At 35.6% G+C, this 17218-nt stretch overlaps 1 protein-coding gene across 1 annotated transcript; it reads left to right on the top strand.

Annotated features, from left to right (window-relative positions):
- The first annotated feature begins 969 nt into the window (after window positions 1–969).
- On the top strand, window positions 970–9487 carry LOC123554664 (cell death abnormality protein 1-like). The gene is made up of 5 exons (XM_045344934.2): window positions 970–1108; window positions 5384–7156; window positions 7919–8027; window positions 8923–8996; window positions 9215–9487. The coding sequence occupies exons 1-5, from the start codon at window positions 1060–1062 to the stop codon at window positions 9274–9276; spliced, it is 2067 nt and encodes a 688-aa protein (XP_045200869.2). The 5' UTR covers window positions 970–1059; the 3' UTR covers window positions 9277–9487.
- Window positions 9488–17218: the final 7731 nt, after the last annotated feature.

Consider the following 17218-nt stretch of genomic DNA (forward strand, 5'->3'; position numbering starts at 1 on the left):
TATACACGTTACAACCGTAGGTTTTGCGATGGTTTTGCGATCATGGTTCTTTTTGGAACGTTTCCTAAATTCCACCAGTACTATTTGTATATAATATTAGTAAAATGAGCCGTGTCATGAGAAAACCAACATAGTGGCTTTGCGATCAGCATGGATCCAGACCAGCCTGCGGATCCGCAGTCTGGTCAGGATCTGTGCTGTTCGCTTTTAAACCCTACTGCAATTAGAGAAATCGAAAGCGAACAACATGGGTCCTGACCAGACTGCGCGGATGCGCAGGCTGGTCTGGATCCATGCTGGTCGCAAACCCACTATGCTGATTTTCAGTGCTGATCACGGAAACAGTGCTGATCACGGAACGCGCATACATGTATATAAAAAGATACATTAACAACACGTGAGCACGAGGATCTCTCTGTAAACACACGTTTTCTCTCCTGTTAAAACACCCCAACAACAGTTTTATGCTAGAATGAACATTGATTTTTCAACGAGAGAGAAACAGCGTTTTTCTTAAGCTCAGTACGTGCATGTAATGCAGGTTTCTCGTTTCTTAGTTAACTCTTCTGTCCGTGTGTTTTTGTTGTTGTTTTCTTTTCAACAAGGTGAAAATAGACAAATAATTGAATTTCGTATGCTTTTTTTATAAATAGTCTGTCAAATAACTTTTTTATTTGCGTATACATGTTTTAACATCTGTCAATATACCATAATAATAAAGATGCATTATGTATGCATAATATATGTAGTTAAGAAATGTCATTTCGTTCTTTCTTATAATTCTCTTCCCCATCCTTTTATATGCATATGACGTAGGTTATTAACCCGGATGCATCTTTTTATAATCGCCACGGTGCGAAATTATTGTAACTGTATATATTTAATAAAACAGATACAACACTACGTCAACAATGTCTTGATCATTTATTATTTATGAAAGGCAAACAATAATGGTTACTGTAGCGTGATGAATATAAACACAAGTATTGTTTATCCACAATGATTGTGACATAAGCAAATATCAGATTTAATATTGTCATTGTAAACAATTTTCTAGCAATGGTTAGTAAACTGATGTTCGTTTTAGTTTCTATGAGCATGAATCTGGGTATGTTCTCTTTTTATATACATTCGGTTTAAAAATAAGGAGTTTAAAGTGTGTAAAGCATAATTTAACTTTTAACAGCTACAAAATGAAATTAATTTAGATTTGTAAATGTATTAGATTTAATAGTATTACAGTGAATATGACACCACTAACTTATCTCACTTCGATTGTTTATTAAATTTATTTACAGTCAATAAAGATAAATTTGAGGTTTATGCTAAAAATGTTGACACTGTTATTTGGGATTATGGAATCCATTTTCCCAAAACTCCTAGCAGCGATTATCTCATCATAGCTTACTACTGTCACAAATAAAAATTACATGACCGTTGAAAAGCATTTCAAAAGATATAAAACGATTTTTCAATGCTTTTGACGGCAAAAGTTTCTTTACTGTAAGCGGACACCAATGCGTGGGAGAGTTACTGTATAATAAAGTTTCGTTTAAGCCATTAATGGCGTTGCACATTACACTACCTCTTCTAGAATGCGTTCTATGCTTCCATGTACTGTATCTCCAAGTTCCAGGAGTCAGGTCTATATATAGCCACTTCTTTCCGCAACAAGGATTTTTCCTTGAGTCCTCTTTCAAAATACAATACCTTCATACCATACATCATTGAAAAGATCTCAGAGAATAGTAACAGAAACATTTACGATTTAAAAATTGATTATATTTTCATTTATCTCAAAGAAACAATTTTGAAGGTATGCTTGTTGCAATTAAGAAATTCAATCACAATCAGTTGGAATTTTAAAAAGTTCTGTAATTAAAATGTTAGCTTTATTGTACATAGATTGTTATAAACACTTTTAGGATATCTTAGTAAGCATAAAAACACATTTCTATCAATAATTCTGTGAGATTTCAAAATTCAAAAATTCCAACTCCAAATTTTGAATGTTTATGTAGATTATTGCATAATAAAGCAGAATTAACGAAAAATCTTGTTCAAGATTTGGTGAAACAAGCAAATTCGATGAATTGGTATCCCACGCCGAAAGGGTTTGTGTTGAGGAATGGCAAAGAAAAGGATATTAAAATGTAGAGACCGTACCATAGCTCTTCGCATTCTTCGATTTTTCAAAAAAAAGTGTTTTTTACAAGAGCACCGGTTACGATTAAAAATGTAAACAACGGACTTATTTGAATAAATGAATGATCGCCGATCTTAGTCATAATACTGATTGACAGTGTATGCTAATGACTCCATGTGTTGCAGAAAGGTATTTAGTTTATAACTGTACTTTCCTATCAACTGATGTCCTCTCGAAACTGGTAAAGTAACTGCTTATATTTGGACAAAGCCCACTGTCTTTGCCATTCGCCAACTGCTATAAAGGCAAATATATAACATTCAGTGTAAGTTATATTTCACTGGTACTACCAGTTAGTAAGTTCATACTCTAAAAAACACGCCAGAGAAATTCGGGCAGTGTTTACCGATTAAAACGTTTGCAGCATTAGATTATATTTTTTCTTTTCACGAAAATTACAGTAAGGTAACAAACGAATACGCTGATAATCCGGAATAAGCCGGTTATGTGCTATTGTCACAAAACTGTTCCAGTTTACATAATGTTACAGGTGCACTTAAACTGCCTAGCTATGGCTACTCCTGTTATAGGAAAGTGGTAGAGTGTCTGCCTTAGGTGTGAGAGGTCCTGGGTTCGAGTCCCAGTTAGAGCTTAACAATTTTCATTTTGCTACAGCATCTTTTTGATGTTAAAGGACAGTTCCAGTTGTTCTATATTTTTAGCACGCAGTATCATGGATCAGTATTTAGAAATCCAGATTACAGTTGAATGTTGAATCAAATGCACCCAAGTAGAAAATATCCGCTATATTATGTCCCTTTGATGTTTATGCTCTTCAGGTCCAAGAAGAGTTACATTTTCTTGATCACAAAATTTTCTTTTACATGAAAATATTAAATGCTCATAACTCTATGCTTCTGCTTAAACTATTGTTAATATATCTATTTTTGAGAAATATATGTACATTTGTCTTCATTTCAAAGCTTTTTAACTTCATACCTATGATTTGAAAAACTTAGGTACTATCTCTATAAAATGATAAGGATGCTACTAAGAAGCAAATAATTTCATTAGTCAGGATCAATTTAACAGAAAATGTATGTTTTAGGTGTACATAATAAATGTATGTTAAGCTGATCCTGGCTAACGAAATCATTTTGAATAGAATATGTTTACTGTAATAGGTTTAGCTTTTAGAATTATACGGAGTTATTAGAAATGTGAACTTTAAGTGTAACTAGAACAACATATTGTGTTAGAGTACTTTGACACCAAGTGTAGCTGTTTAACGTACATTTGAGCTTAAATATATTCTTGGAAGGTTTGAAAAAGGAATGATTTTTTTTGGGGGGAGGGGCGGTGGGGGAGTGGGGGGGAAAAGTGCGGGGGGAGGGTGACCGGTTGAGAATATAAAACTTTACATATTGATAATATTGATGGAAAATAAACAATGGAAAATAAATTGTTTGGGTGGGGGTGCATGATCGGGGTGTTGGGGGTGACTGGGTGGTGGAGCGAGGTGGGGGAGGGTACAACTTTGCATGTTGATAAATATTTATGGAAGGTTTGAAAAAAAAAAAGGAATTAAAAAATATTTTTGGAGAGGGGTGAGGGGGAGATGGTGTGACCAGGGCAGTGGGGGTGACAAGATGTGGGTACAATATTTCAAGCCACTTCCTAGATATGGTTCCGGGCGGACGGAAAGACGGACGCCAAAACTATATCCCACCGTTTTCGGCGGGGAATAACAAGCAGTAATACTTTAAGAGCAAATTTGATGCAATTTGTTTTAATACTAGTAATCCTAAAGACTTTCTGTTCGGTTCATAGTCACTCCGACACAACTTAGGTCATATGGCGAGTGTCCCGGCTTTTCATGGTGAATAAAGAACCTAGGCTTCCATCCATGCATTGTTTCATGCACGTGTGGTCGTCTTGGTAGAACCGCCAAAAGTTTATAGGTCAGTTCGATGGATTCCTCACATGAGGAATATATGTGAGGAATTCCATAACCTAAGTGAGGTGTTGAACCAACATCGGTGAGGGGCGAATGATTGAAGACAGCGACCTTAAACACTCGGCCACAGAGGCCTCTAATAATCCCGTCTAAGATCCTCGTTAGACTGAAACCGATGAACAAATAAATTTCGTTATGCTGCTCCCGTTTTCGGACGTATTGTTCCTCCTATTTCTTCTCCGTTGCGTTTTATTCGCATGAACAATAGACTGGTCCCCTGCGAACTTCGAAAAGTACATTTTGATGGGACCCATTACAGGACAGGGAACCAGATTACATCGACAACAGTCGTATTTAAGTGCCGTCTAGTTGCCGTAATATGTACCGTATTTGGACTCTTATCTTTATTTCTTGTCATCTACATATGGAAGATATCATGATGAAGTCCATCTTGTATAAGAGAATAACAGATTAAATTGAACTGAGTCTTCTTTTGATCGCTTAGTTGTATCATTTGATTCCGGTTTTTTATGTAAGGGTTATGATATTCTGAAAATAGTAACTTGTGGTCTTAAAAGCAAAGTGACTTGACTGTATTTATCTAACTGAATTTTGTAACACAACATGAAACCATAAAATCCATCTGTATGAAAAGTATAATTAACCATAACAGTTTAATAATTTGCACTTTAGGTCATATGGCGAGTGTTCATACTTTATAGTATAAAATTTAAGCACATTTTGTTTCAATTTTATGAATCTGAAGATGTTTATTTAGTTACATATTGCGGCATATTTCTGTCGTAAGGTATCTAGCTAGCATAACTATCATATTTTATTTCGCTATCTGTACCAAGTTTAAAGAAAGACAAATATCGTAAATCAAATATTTTAGCCGAGGACTACAGCTATATTGGTAGATTTGTTTGTTTGTTTTGGGTTTAACGCCATTTTTCAACAGTATTTCAGTCATGTAACGTGGGGCAGTTAACCTTAACAGTGTTCCTGGGTTCTGTACCAGTATTAACCTGTTCTCCGCAAGTAACTGTCCTACATGAATTATCAAAGGTGGAGGACGAATGATTTCAGACACAATGTCTTTTATCAAATCATCACGGAGAAGCCGTTTGTGCCTTTCCACACTGTTTCACTGCACATGACCGCTGTAAACTTTTAGTCTGTGAGAGAATCTAATACTTTTTCTACCTAATGCTATAGTTTTCATCGGAGTGCCACTTTATTATATTCTTTTGTCAAGAGTATAAATCGCATTTTTTCAGGCCAGATCTGGGCTAGTCAAAACAGTGATTGCTTGGTTCAAGGTTACTGGGGCGAAGACTGCAAAAATAAATGTTCCAATGGTTGCACGGACATTGGATGTGACAAGGTAAAAGGCTATTGTTTCGAATGCAACTCGGGATATCGGGGGAAATATTGTGATATTCCATGCCCGGTTCATTGCAACTATAAATGTGATCGTTTCGGTGTTAAATGTACATCTTGCTATATTGGATGGTATGGCAACTCGTGCAATATACCCTGTCACAGCAATTGTGTCTCGTGTTTAAAAGCTACAGGTGTATGTCCGTCATGTAAAAATGGCTGGTATGGGACCAACTGTAGCATAGCATGCTCTATAGAGATAGGGTGTAACAATAACTATTGTACAAAATCCGACGGAGACTGTTCAGACTGTAAAGCTGGATGGTTTGGGACAAAATGTGAAAAGGAATGCCCATTAAACTGCCAAAAAGGTTGTCGGAAAAGTGATGGTATATGTTATAACTGCAAGCCTGGGTTTTGGGGTTCTAACTGTTCAATGGAATGTCCAAACTGTCATAATGGCTGTTCTCAGAAGTCCGGTTATTGCGCGTACTGCAGGTCTGGATTTTGGGGTTCAATGTGCTTGAATCTTTGCCCGGAGACATGTGAAGCTTGTGATAAATATTTTGGGGACTGTTCGCTTTGTCCCAATGGTTTCTGGGGAAGTAATTGTTTGAAGAACTGTAACACAAACAACTGCAAGATGTGCGATATAGATACAGGCATTTGTCATGCATGTGAAGTTGGGTTTTGGGGACCTGACTGTAAATACCAATGCAATAACTGTTCAAATGGGATTTGTAACATTTCCACAGGAGTTTGTGACACATGTCCAGAGGGATTTGCAGGAGAAAACTGTGATATAAGGTGTAATACTTCAACCTGTTCCAGATGGCAATGTGAGAAAGGTCGAGGGTTTGCATGTTCAACATGCGTAAAAGGATTTTGGGGAGAAGTTTGTGAAAAACAATGTAAATCAAATAGAAGTTGTACCTCATGCGCAAAGGAAACTGGAATTTGCTATTCATGTGTAAGCGGGTACTGGGGAAAATTTTGTGAGGAAAAATGCATCGGAAATGGCGGTTGTAAATACTGCCGTACGAAAACAGGAATGTGCAATTCGTGTTTAAACGGATATTGGGGAAAGAACTGTGAACGACGTTGCTCTGAAAACTGTGTTGAAACTTGTGAGAGAAAAACAGGAACATGTACGTCTTGCAAAGCAGGTTTCTTGGGAACCTCATGTAAGGAAAAATGCCAAGGAGGAGACAGATGTCAATATTGCAGCAGATCAGACAGGACGTGTCGCACGTGTAAAATCGGTTTTTGGGGAAGTGTGTGTGAAAAAGAGTGTCAAACAAGTTGTCCAGGACAATGTGACCGATATACAGGAAGATGTTCATATTGTAGACCCGGTCGTAGGGGTGTTAACTGTAAGAGCACATGTATAGAAGAAAACTGTGAGAATTGCAAAGGTTCTGATGATAATTATTCTTGTACCAAATGCCGAGCAGGATACTGGGGTCAAAGCTGCATCAAAAAGTGCATTTCTGAGCAATGCCTTGAATGCCGTATGAATGATGGACGATGTACCCTGTGTGAGGACGGGTTTTGGGGAAAATTCTGTCATTTAAGATGCCCTGAATGGTGCCAATGCTGCAGTCTGACTTATGGCACATGTAGAGAACAACATTATTGCTTGAGGGTAGACAATATATACAACACAACAGGTATCTAGTTTCTCCTTCTTTTGTTTTTTTTGCTATGTTGTTAAGGATATCTAGGGACATTCCAGTTTTAATTGTAAAGCAAGGCTTAAGAATAGCATATATATGACATTGCCCTACTGAGGAAAGAACATACTTTATCCAATTATACGCTCATTTATATATTTGAAATTTCCATATCGCTTTTATGGCATACAGTAACAGCACTTACAGTTTCGATTAAGTTTCTACTTGTAAATGATAAAGAACGTTGTTTCTCTATCTGATTAATTACATGAATGGCACAAAAACATTCTGACCTGCTTTTCCTACCTATTTGAGCCGTGCCATGAGAAAACCAACATAGTGGGTTTGCGACCAGCATGGATCCAGACCAGCCTGCGCATCCGCGCAGTCTGATCAGGATCCATGCTGTTCGCTTTCAAAGCCTATTGCAGTTAGAGAAACCATTAGCGAACACCATGGATCCTGACCAGACTGCGCGGATGCGCAGGCTGGTCTGGATCCATGCTGGTCGCAAAGCCACTATGTTGGTTTTCCCATGGCACGGCTCATTTGTATATTTCTGCTCAATAATTGCAACAGTGACCAGGATTTGATCTCGCATGACACGACGTCAAAATCATCTAAACATTACTTGGTCGGCACAAACCCACGCCGGACGAAGTAAAATCACGTTCAGTACTAAAGTCTAAGTTGGTACATATAATATCATTACCATATGTTTTATGTTATCAAAAACACTGTTATTCATTTTAATTTTAGCGGCATCTATGCAGGCAAACAACATCTTGATTATCGTTGGTATTGCCTTGATTGTCTGCTCTGTAGTTGTGCTTTTTGTGGTCCTTGGTATTGTCTGCAGGATACGACGGTAAGAAATAGAAACAGTACATTCAGGTTTAGGATGTAAAACAACACCTAAATATTTTTATAGTTCCTTATGATGTACTAAATAATTCAGATCATATTACATTAAAGCCGTCCAATACAACATTTTAAATTTTTGGTAGTGTCTTTCTTCTTAAAGTGGAAATCATATATATATATTTTTATTTTTGCTGTAGTGTAGTTACATATTGTGTTATGTTTGTACATGCTTTGCCTTCGGGAAGTGTGGCGCTTTATGATAAAGAAAAGTAGATGTGAACATCGTGTTATTATTTGGTTCAAATTTAAAATAAGCGATGTCATTGTCAAAAGAAGTATCTCTAAACTTATATGTAATCATTTGTAACAAAAACGCACCCACTACCTGCAACCCATTTATCAGTATATTCCAATATATGATATTTGTTTATTTGTTTTAAAAGAACAATACACAAATATTTCACATAATGAACAACAAGAAACTCACACAAAGTATTTGGATTTGGTTATTACATCACTTCAGTAAATGGCTATTGTCAGCTGAATCGCATAGTGACATTCCTTGTTCTGTCATTTCTTTTGTTGCTGTTTTGGGTTTAAGGCTGTTTTTCAACAGTATTTCAGTTATGTAACGGCGGGTAGTCAACGTAACCGCTGTTCCTGAATTCTGTACAAGTACAATCCTGTTCTCTGCAAGTAACTACCAACTTCCCCACATGAATCAGAGCTGGAGGACGAAAGATTTCAGACACAGTGTGTTTTATCAAATCGTCACGGAGAACATATGCTTCGCCCGGGGATCGAACTCACGACCCTGCGATCCGTAAATCTGCAATCCCTCTATTGCGCTAAGCGTGAGGAATTGTTTTATCATAAGTCATTTTCATGTTATACTGCAGTCGTAGTAAACAAACAGCTTTGGCAACTGCATTTACAGACAAAACAGATGCGAATCAAAGTGTGCCATATACAGGTAAGATTAAGTAATGATATTTTGTTGCAATTATATAATTGATGTTCCGACATTGCTGTCAAGGTCGTGTCAAGGTCGTATTTATCTGTTACTGCTTATTTCTGTATTATAAGCTCGACTTTAGGGGCATTTTCTGTATAAATTTTGTTAGGACATTTATTAGTAATTTTTGAATGAGATATCTCAATGACTAATTATGTATTTCCAACTAAAATTAGGTCACACGGGAAATGCCAATGCCGATATACAATCGCCACAAACTAGGACAGACAGACTATAAGGAGGTTACACAACAATATGGCAATCCGGGCGCAAACAAAGCTTTAAATAAAGAAAAAAGACAACAGACAACCTGATTAATGGAGCTCCTGAAGTTTTTACTTCAACAACATCATAGAAACTGTTCAATTGAATAATGTTTAGATATGTTTATTGAAAATGTTTGATATATGATAATTATAGTTTTGTAAATAAAAATGTATTAACCATTAGCTTAGCAGACGTCATCAATATTTCTATATTCTTAGGATGTTTACATATCTTTATGTGATGCTATTCAATTAATTATTTATTCGTTAATTGAGTAATTAATCTGTATTCTTCTGAAATACAAGCTTCAGTATTTTTGAAACTCGTTAATGACCACCGTTAGAAAATCAGGCGGTTTGGGGCTGAAAATGATGATCACAGGAAACCAGAGGGTTAAGGTGAGTAAATAAATAAACCGAGCCTGACACAAGAATGTCAACATAATGACTATTATAACTAAATATATCTTTGCTCAAAAAGCTGCAACAGCAACAATTATTACTTCGCAAGGTTACAGTACAGTTCGGGAGATAGAACGTAAACATTTTCCTACATTTCATTCAAAATATTAAAGTCAACTTTCTATTCAAAATACAATGTTATTAGCACAAGGCACTAAGGTTTTAAAAAACTAAGTTTTGTTATTGCCCTGTCATTGTTAAACAGATGGTAATAAAACATTGCAACATCGTGAATTCTACCACTGTATGTTGCTCTGTAAAGTCCATCAGTGTATGTGATTGTGCTATAAAGAAAATTATTGCAAGTTAGATATTTTCTGTTTTTAAGTCTAAGTTTCAGACTTTAAAGCTTTGGTGAATACGTGCCCTGTCAGGGCGGAAATCACATTGTTTTAACAAACTGGGTCATAGATAAACGTCTTGCCATTGACGATATTTAAGCTGTCATATGACTTTGCATGTGTTATCATAGCGGCTCTAGAAAGAAAAAAATAGTCATATTATGTTGTTTTGAATAATTTTATTATTGATACTGTCATTTGATACATCGCTCACATCTATACTCTCTCTTTTGACAATGACTTGACACATAAAATGAAACATACTTTCTTGACTACGTTTCCAACAAAAATAACTTATCATGTGAAAATCATATAAACACACGCTCGCTGTACCATACATACAACATCCAGTACAACATTTCAACTGCTTTACAAGTTACATTAGGAAATAGATAGTATTTATAACATGAAAGACAATATACATTTTAACTGCGAACGATGAAAATAATTATCATCAAGTTATAGATCACTGGCTATCAGACAAATAAAAAATGCATTCTTTATTGTTACTGTTGACCAAGTAGGTTATTTACGGTAACAGTTTTGCTCGGTATTCTTATAAATTCACGTCCATTGGGGCCAGGTTATGTGGACAATTTCTCATACTTCGAGGTCTACTGTTAAGTTTAGTTGCTGTCTTTTATTCCAAATGTTCTTCCTATAAGTTATTAATTAATTAATTTAACTATAACAATGGCCTTAATGGAGTCAATTCAGCGTTATGTTAAGACAGAGTTTTGTTTAGCATTTTTATTTCCTCTTATGAGCAGATTAAGTTATTTTGTGTTGTGCCTTATGCTTCCAAAACAAAAATTCTTATACATTAAACCAAGGTTAAACGGTACTAAACTTCGTTATTTATATGTGTATCAGGGGGACTATTAGAGAACTAAACCTTTTACTTCGCTAAAAAGGTTCCAAGTAGGTTCTCGCAGAAGCCACTGTCTTGGCCATTATCTGAATTTATTTGATTGTAAATGGACAAATCCGCGTAGGAACTATCTGCTATTCTAGCATCTGAAATGTAAGATTGCCTTTCTGTAAGTAAGTTTCTTGTATGTCCTGACGTCGCTTGTGATTGACCTAAACTTTGAACGGCAGAGAGTCCTTGCCAGGGTTCTAGCCAGGATTTTCTGAAGGCATGATGCAGAAGGATAATTTTTGACGAGCAAAGGGGTGGGTGCGGGAGGGGTGTCCCCTCCTGCATGGGGGTTACCCCAGAAAATTTTGTGTTACTACAACTCATTTTGGTGCATTCTGGTGCATTTCAGAGTGAAAAACATAGTGGTATTTTCAGTGATTAATAAGCATCATTTACATGTACAACAAGAAAAGATGTTAGGTCATAAAAATCCTATGGAGTTATTTGCTGAATGACAATTAAAAGTTCATCAATTTTAAGTTGCTAAAAATGTTCATTTACTATTTATTGTACATAAAACAACACAATTTTAGCACTGCACACAGATCTATTTGTATTTTAAAGTTTATGTCTTCTATTTCTGCGGAGTTTATTTGCTGAAAACTTATCCATTTTAAGTTTTTGAAAATGTCAACTGTTTGTTGTACATACATGTAAAACAACACAATCTGAGACTGTCATCCAGGGAAACGCTGGTTTCCATTTTGGACCAATGGCCATTTGGCGTGGCTGGGAGGGATTCTGATATTGTGACCGGGGCCTCCGTGGCCGAGTGGTTAAGGTCGCTGGCTTCAAACCACTTGCCCCTCATCGATATGGGTTCAAGCCTCACTCGGGGCGTTGAATTCTTCATGTGAGGAAGCCATCCAGCTGGCTTACGGAAGGTCGGTGGTTCTACCAAAGTGTCCGTTCGTGTTGAAATAATGCACGGAGGGTATTTCAAACTTTTCTCTACAAGTTCTATTTTGAAAGTGACGATAGAAAACATTAATTCTTGCATTGTCTTTTCGGTATATTCACTATGCTTGTCATTTTTCATTTTTCTTCTTCTTAAAAACCAGATATTCATAACAACACTGAATATCAATGCAGTCCTACCAATTCCAGGTGCTATTAGAAGGACGCGTTCTGTTTTTTTAACAATCAACTGTTGTAACTCTTTTCGGGTGTACAGTCGTTATTGTCTGTCGTTGATGATTCAATCACTTCGATATGAATAGTTTTTGTGTCGTTGGTAGTAATGATTGTTCCATTCACTGTTGTGACAGTTTTTTCTGTGTGGCAAACATATTCCCCTGCAAATTCTTTGCCAACATTAAAATCTTTTAGGTTTCGACTTTGTAAATCAAAGCTGTCATTTCCAACTTTCCTCCACCATACCTTCGGCTGTGGTTTTTCCTCTGTTGCGCAATAAATATCAACATTTTCGCCTTCGTTTACTCTCCAGTAACGTCCATCTTTTTTTTCTTCTTAATATAAGCCATTACATTACTCCGTATGCTCGTTCTTTGTTCAATCAAGTCATGTCTTGGTTTTCCAAATGTTGTAAGCATCAGAGAATGTACGACACATGCAAGCCAATAACTTTGGTATGGAATTGTTACTTGATAAGTTTGGTTTTTGGACAGCAAACGTCCATCGCGATTTCCATACCTCCATTGATATGTAGGCTTAGGTATAGAATCTGAAATGCAGTTCAAGGTCACTAGCTCTCCATATAAACCCGTTTTACTCCCTTTTATCACAGGGCGTGATGGTGGATACATAACTTTTACAATAATTGTTTTGTTCTAAGAAGTATCTAAATGTGTGGATCTACAAACGTATATCCCAGCATCCTCAACACGTATTTGTTGTGTCTCCAAAGCGGCGTTAACGGTAATTGCGCCATTTCGATGCCACGAGAAAGTCGTGCTTCCGTTGTCGTTGTCAGAACTACAATTTAAGAGAAGTCGGTCACCTTCTATAACGTTCACTGGTTCTGTATCTCTGAGCGCACTGATTTCCATTCGGTGCAATGATACCATAATTGTTCCTTGAAATAAACAGAAAAGTTTTTGGAACAAAAGTTACTCTAAAATCAAGGCAGTTTGAAAGCCATCAGAATTCATTATGTATACAACATTTCAGTATGAAAGTCACAAAAAAAATTTAGTCAATTGACCCCTCCTCCCTCCGTCTACCGTAAGAGTGCAATGAGTCTGATTATTATAACAATGTAGCATTACATAATTTCATCTTAGATAGTTAATGTCCTCCGTGGTCCAATGGTTAGCGTACTTGTCTCGCATGTGCGAGGTCCGGAGTTCGAACCTAGTCAGATGCATATAATGTTTTGGGGTTTTTTTAACACACATTTTTTTATTTCCTTTGTTGATATTTATCACAATTTTGCATATATTTGAACAGAAATCAATAATGTGTATAGTTAACCAATGTCCTGCCTGTAACTTTTGAACAAAAATTCAAAGGCATGGAAAAGCATTTTATGTTGCTTATCTCTCCTCCCTTCCATAGTCTTTCACATACATTTAAACTACTTTCTCCAAAAATAAATTCATTGACTAGAGATTTACACTTGAAAAAAAAATGTTGGCTATGAACTTGAGAGGCCCCAGCTAGATCCATATCGAGCTAAGAAATTAACCTTACTCATATTCAAATAAAAGGGCCACAGGCTGTTAGAATTAGGTAAATTAAATTGGATTTCTTGAATTTCGACCAACAGTGTTTGTGTTATGGATAAAATTCTGGTCAAGAACTTTTTAGAAAAAAATAAAATAAGAATTTTATATGTAAATGGTTTTTGTCGTACTCACATACAAGAGGTTTACCATAGCAGTATTAGTGGGCCAAAATTTGTTCGAAAATATTGTCATTTGACAATAATAACATTTAAAAGAATTGCAACAGTCAGAGTTTAGGATAACAGGATTATGTAAGTTCCGGTATCTGTACTACAAAAGAATATTAGAAGAATACGAGGTTGAGCGTCACGTTACGCAGGCTTAATGTGTAAACAGTTTTTTGTTTTTTTCGTTTTTTTTTTTGTTTTGTTTTTTTTTAAATACATCTTTTTTTAAAAACTATTTGTAACAAATGAACTGAAAAGAAACTGTGCATTCCTGGATTCAGATATTTGTATTAGAGAAACAAATTGACAGCATAGCGCCGAGTGTAGGTATGTAACAATGAGGGTATACTTAACAGTTTTAAATATTGGTACATAATTATGTAATTGGTGGCGTATGGGTCCTATTTGGGACTAGATTCTCAGCACCCAAATATCCCTATTATCTTGAACTCATGAACACTATTTTCCATTGTCTGTCTAGTATTGACAAATTTGAAGAAATTATTAGATCTACGTTCATTTCAACAAAACATTTTCCTTTGTTCATAATTTTTATAACAAGAGCAAACCCGTCAGGCTTACTGGCAAAACAAAAAATATCAGAAAGAACAATTTATGCAAAAAGAATAAAGAATCCGTATGACAAGGTATTCCCGTCAGATAGGCAGCGCCTAATTTCATATTAATAATGATAATAACAATGATGGATTATAAATGCATAATTAGGCTACATGCTAACTTTGGACCAGAGCATAACCGAATGTGTTGATCTGAAATCACGAAACTACGTTAACGAAAACGCGACAACGCGATGATGATAATGCGATATCGCATTGCAAGAAGATTCTTCGAATATTTGCGATGCTTCGATTCCAGTAGTGTGGTTTAAACATCTTTATTGCATACCAATTTGTTAATATTTACCTCTCAAATACAATACGTAACAATGGTATATGCAAAAGGGTTGGGTAACAAGTTCTCTCAACATTATTACATACCCTCCACTTAACAAATTTCATTTACATGAGATTCGGCTACAAAATGTGTTATTCATAAAGCTATGCAAAATTTTATATTATTGGAGTGAAAAGAAGAGGGAAAGAGGGAAGAAAAGATAGAAAGACGAAATCTAGGTAGATAGAGTACAACATATTTTTATATAGTTCGCGTGATACTGATATTTTAGTTTTTGCTTTGTAGATTTTTATTGTTGGTCATGTTGTTGGAGAACTAAATCTTGTTGAATTGGGACACAAAAGTCACTGTTGTATTTCAATTCTCAAAACGCTTTGTATGTTTAATAAATTTTTGAACACTTCTAAAAATATTAATATTATCATTTGCTGATAACGAAGAGTGCCCAAAATGTAAAGTTTCTGTGCTTAAAGGGTAGAAGTCCTTGGCTAACAGAAACATAACTATTCTTTGATTTATAAAGTTCAACTACAACTTAAATCAGTGGCTTAGTAAAAGATCAAAATGCAAGTTGTAGGATTTATTTCATAGTCCAGAGTGATCAAGTGAGTATTTTCGGTTGCATTCTACCAATTCAATTCCTTATTTATTTCATATTAACAATAACATATTCAGACCTCATTTTCAGCACGTTAGAGCATTTCAATGATATGAAAACCATATATGGTCATTTAGTATGACATGTCTTCTTATCAAAAATAGAAAACTATTGACATGTTATGTTGTATATAAGAAAAATATTTTTTTCTTAGAAACATCACCCTCTAAAAATGCCCCCATGAAAACAGCCGTTTAGCAATCACGCGTACATTGACATTTTTCGCAAAGAATAAAACTAATTCTAGGAAATTCACAATGAAAATGGTCTAGATGTTTTCTCAATACAATAAGCAATAAAACTAAGCAAAAAAATGTAACTGTCACCTCCTCATGTCACTCATTATGCCAGATTTCATCCATAGCATGGAACTACATTTTGGACTACTAACACTGAGTAGTCACTTCCGGTTTGGTGTAATCCATCCTTTCGTTCGCCAAAGCAGGCCCAAAAGTACAACTAATTTCCCATAGGGTTACATACAAATATATCAATGCAAGGCTTTGACACAATGTTCCGAAGACAACTGCAAATACCTTCTCTTTAGAAATCTATCCGAGAGAAACACAAAAATCACCTTTAAGTGACCTGTTGACCTGCTACTTTTCTCCTCACATCTGTCAGAATGAATAGTGTATTGCATTTTTACAAAGTGAAGCGATCCAGCCTACTTTTTGTACAAATCCGCAGACAGTCATTTGCAATTTTACCCCTTTCTCTTCATTTACATAAGATCTATAAAATTTGGCTACTTTCAGAAGCTCAGGATATCTATTTACAATCAAATCATCATGAAATGAGGGACCTCTTTTCTCTCGGATACACTTTCTTTAGTTGGGTAACGAAGGACAGGTAATTGTACCTTATAGGCTGAACACCACTAAATCCAGCTGTTCTTTATTTCATATAAAATCTACTTACTTCTTAACGGGATTTCGACATTTTCTAGCATATCAGATTTTCAGAGACTTATATTCCCATAAAGAACTAGATCGCTACTTTAGAAAATCAAGAAGAAAAGGGGGTGTTAACTTTTATATAAGAAAACTACAGTTCGTTAAATACAACCCGCTGAATTTACTACTTTTTGCTTCTTTCAATTGCTCTTTTCGAGACATTAAATTCGTACGCCGCCATTTTTACCTAACATGCGATAGGAACATGCTGATTTCAGTAGAATGCAAAGTGAGCCAAAATAGAGCCACCTGGTCAAAAACCCGATCTAAATTCCAAAAACACAAGAAATTTAAGAGTTTTCAGCCTTTAGTTACCGTTTTACATCATAAAGAATAGTTTAATGGCATTTCTATTCATTTTCGAGGAGTTGCAGAAAATACCACGTTTTCCCCCTTATAAGAGAAAAATTTTGTTCGATTTTCCATGAATTTGCATTCATTCTCAAGGTACACCTATTTTACAAAGATTTTGCTTAGTTCTGGTGCAAACTAATGAGAAAATGTAGAGAAATGACAATTCATTATAGGTCACCCCCATCCCCCAAAAATACGCGAAATTTAGCCCTGTGCAAGCAATATTTCAATTTATTTTACCTTAATCGTGGAATTTTCATTTAATTCCATTTAATCGTTACGATGTTTTGTCATTTTCATTCAGAAACATGCTAATTTCAATAATATTTAGACAATTGAAGTGCTAAAATGCGAGAAAAGACATTTACTAGGTCCTAAAATGAACCAAAATAGAGCCACTTGGTCAAACATCCGATCTAAATTTAAAAAAAAAAAACACAAGAAATTTAAGA

Source organism: Mercenaria mercenaria, chromosome 7, assembly GCF_021730395.1.
Source record: "Mercenaria mercenaria strain notata chromosome 7, MADL_Memer_1, whole genome shotgun sequence".
In the NCBI taxonomy this organism is placed as follows: Eukaryota; Metazoa; Mollusca; class Bivalvia; order Venerida; family Veneridae; genus Mercenaria; species Mercenaria mercenaria.

Excerpts from the sequence above, each read along its gene's own strand:
- LOC123554664 (XM_045344934.2), top strand. The coding sequence starts at position 1,060 with ATGGTTAGTAAACTGATGTTCGTTTTAGTTTCTATGAGCATGAATCTG. Across the intron at positions 1,109-5,383 it reads TTCTATGAGCATGAATCTGG|GCCAGATCTGGGCTAGTCAA; the intron begins GTATGTTCTCTT and ends GCATTTTTTCAG. Across the intron at positions 8,028-8,922 it reads ATTGTCTGCAGGATACGACG|TCGTAGTAAACAAACAGCTT; the intron begins GTAAGAAATAGA and ends GTTATACTGCAG.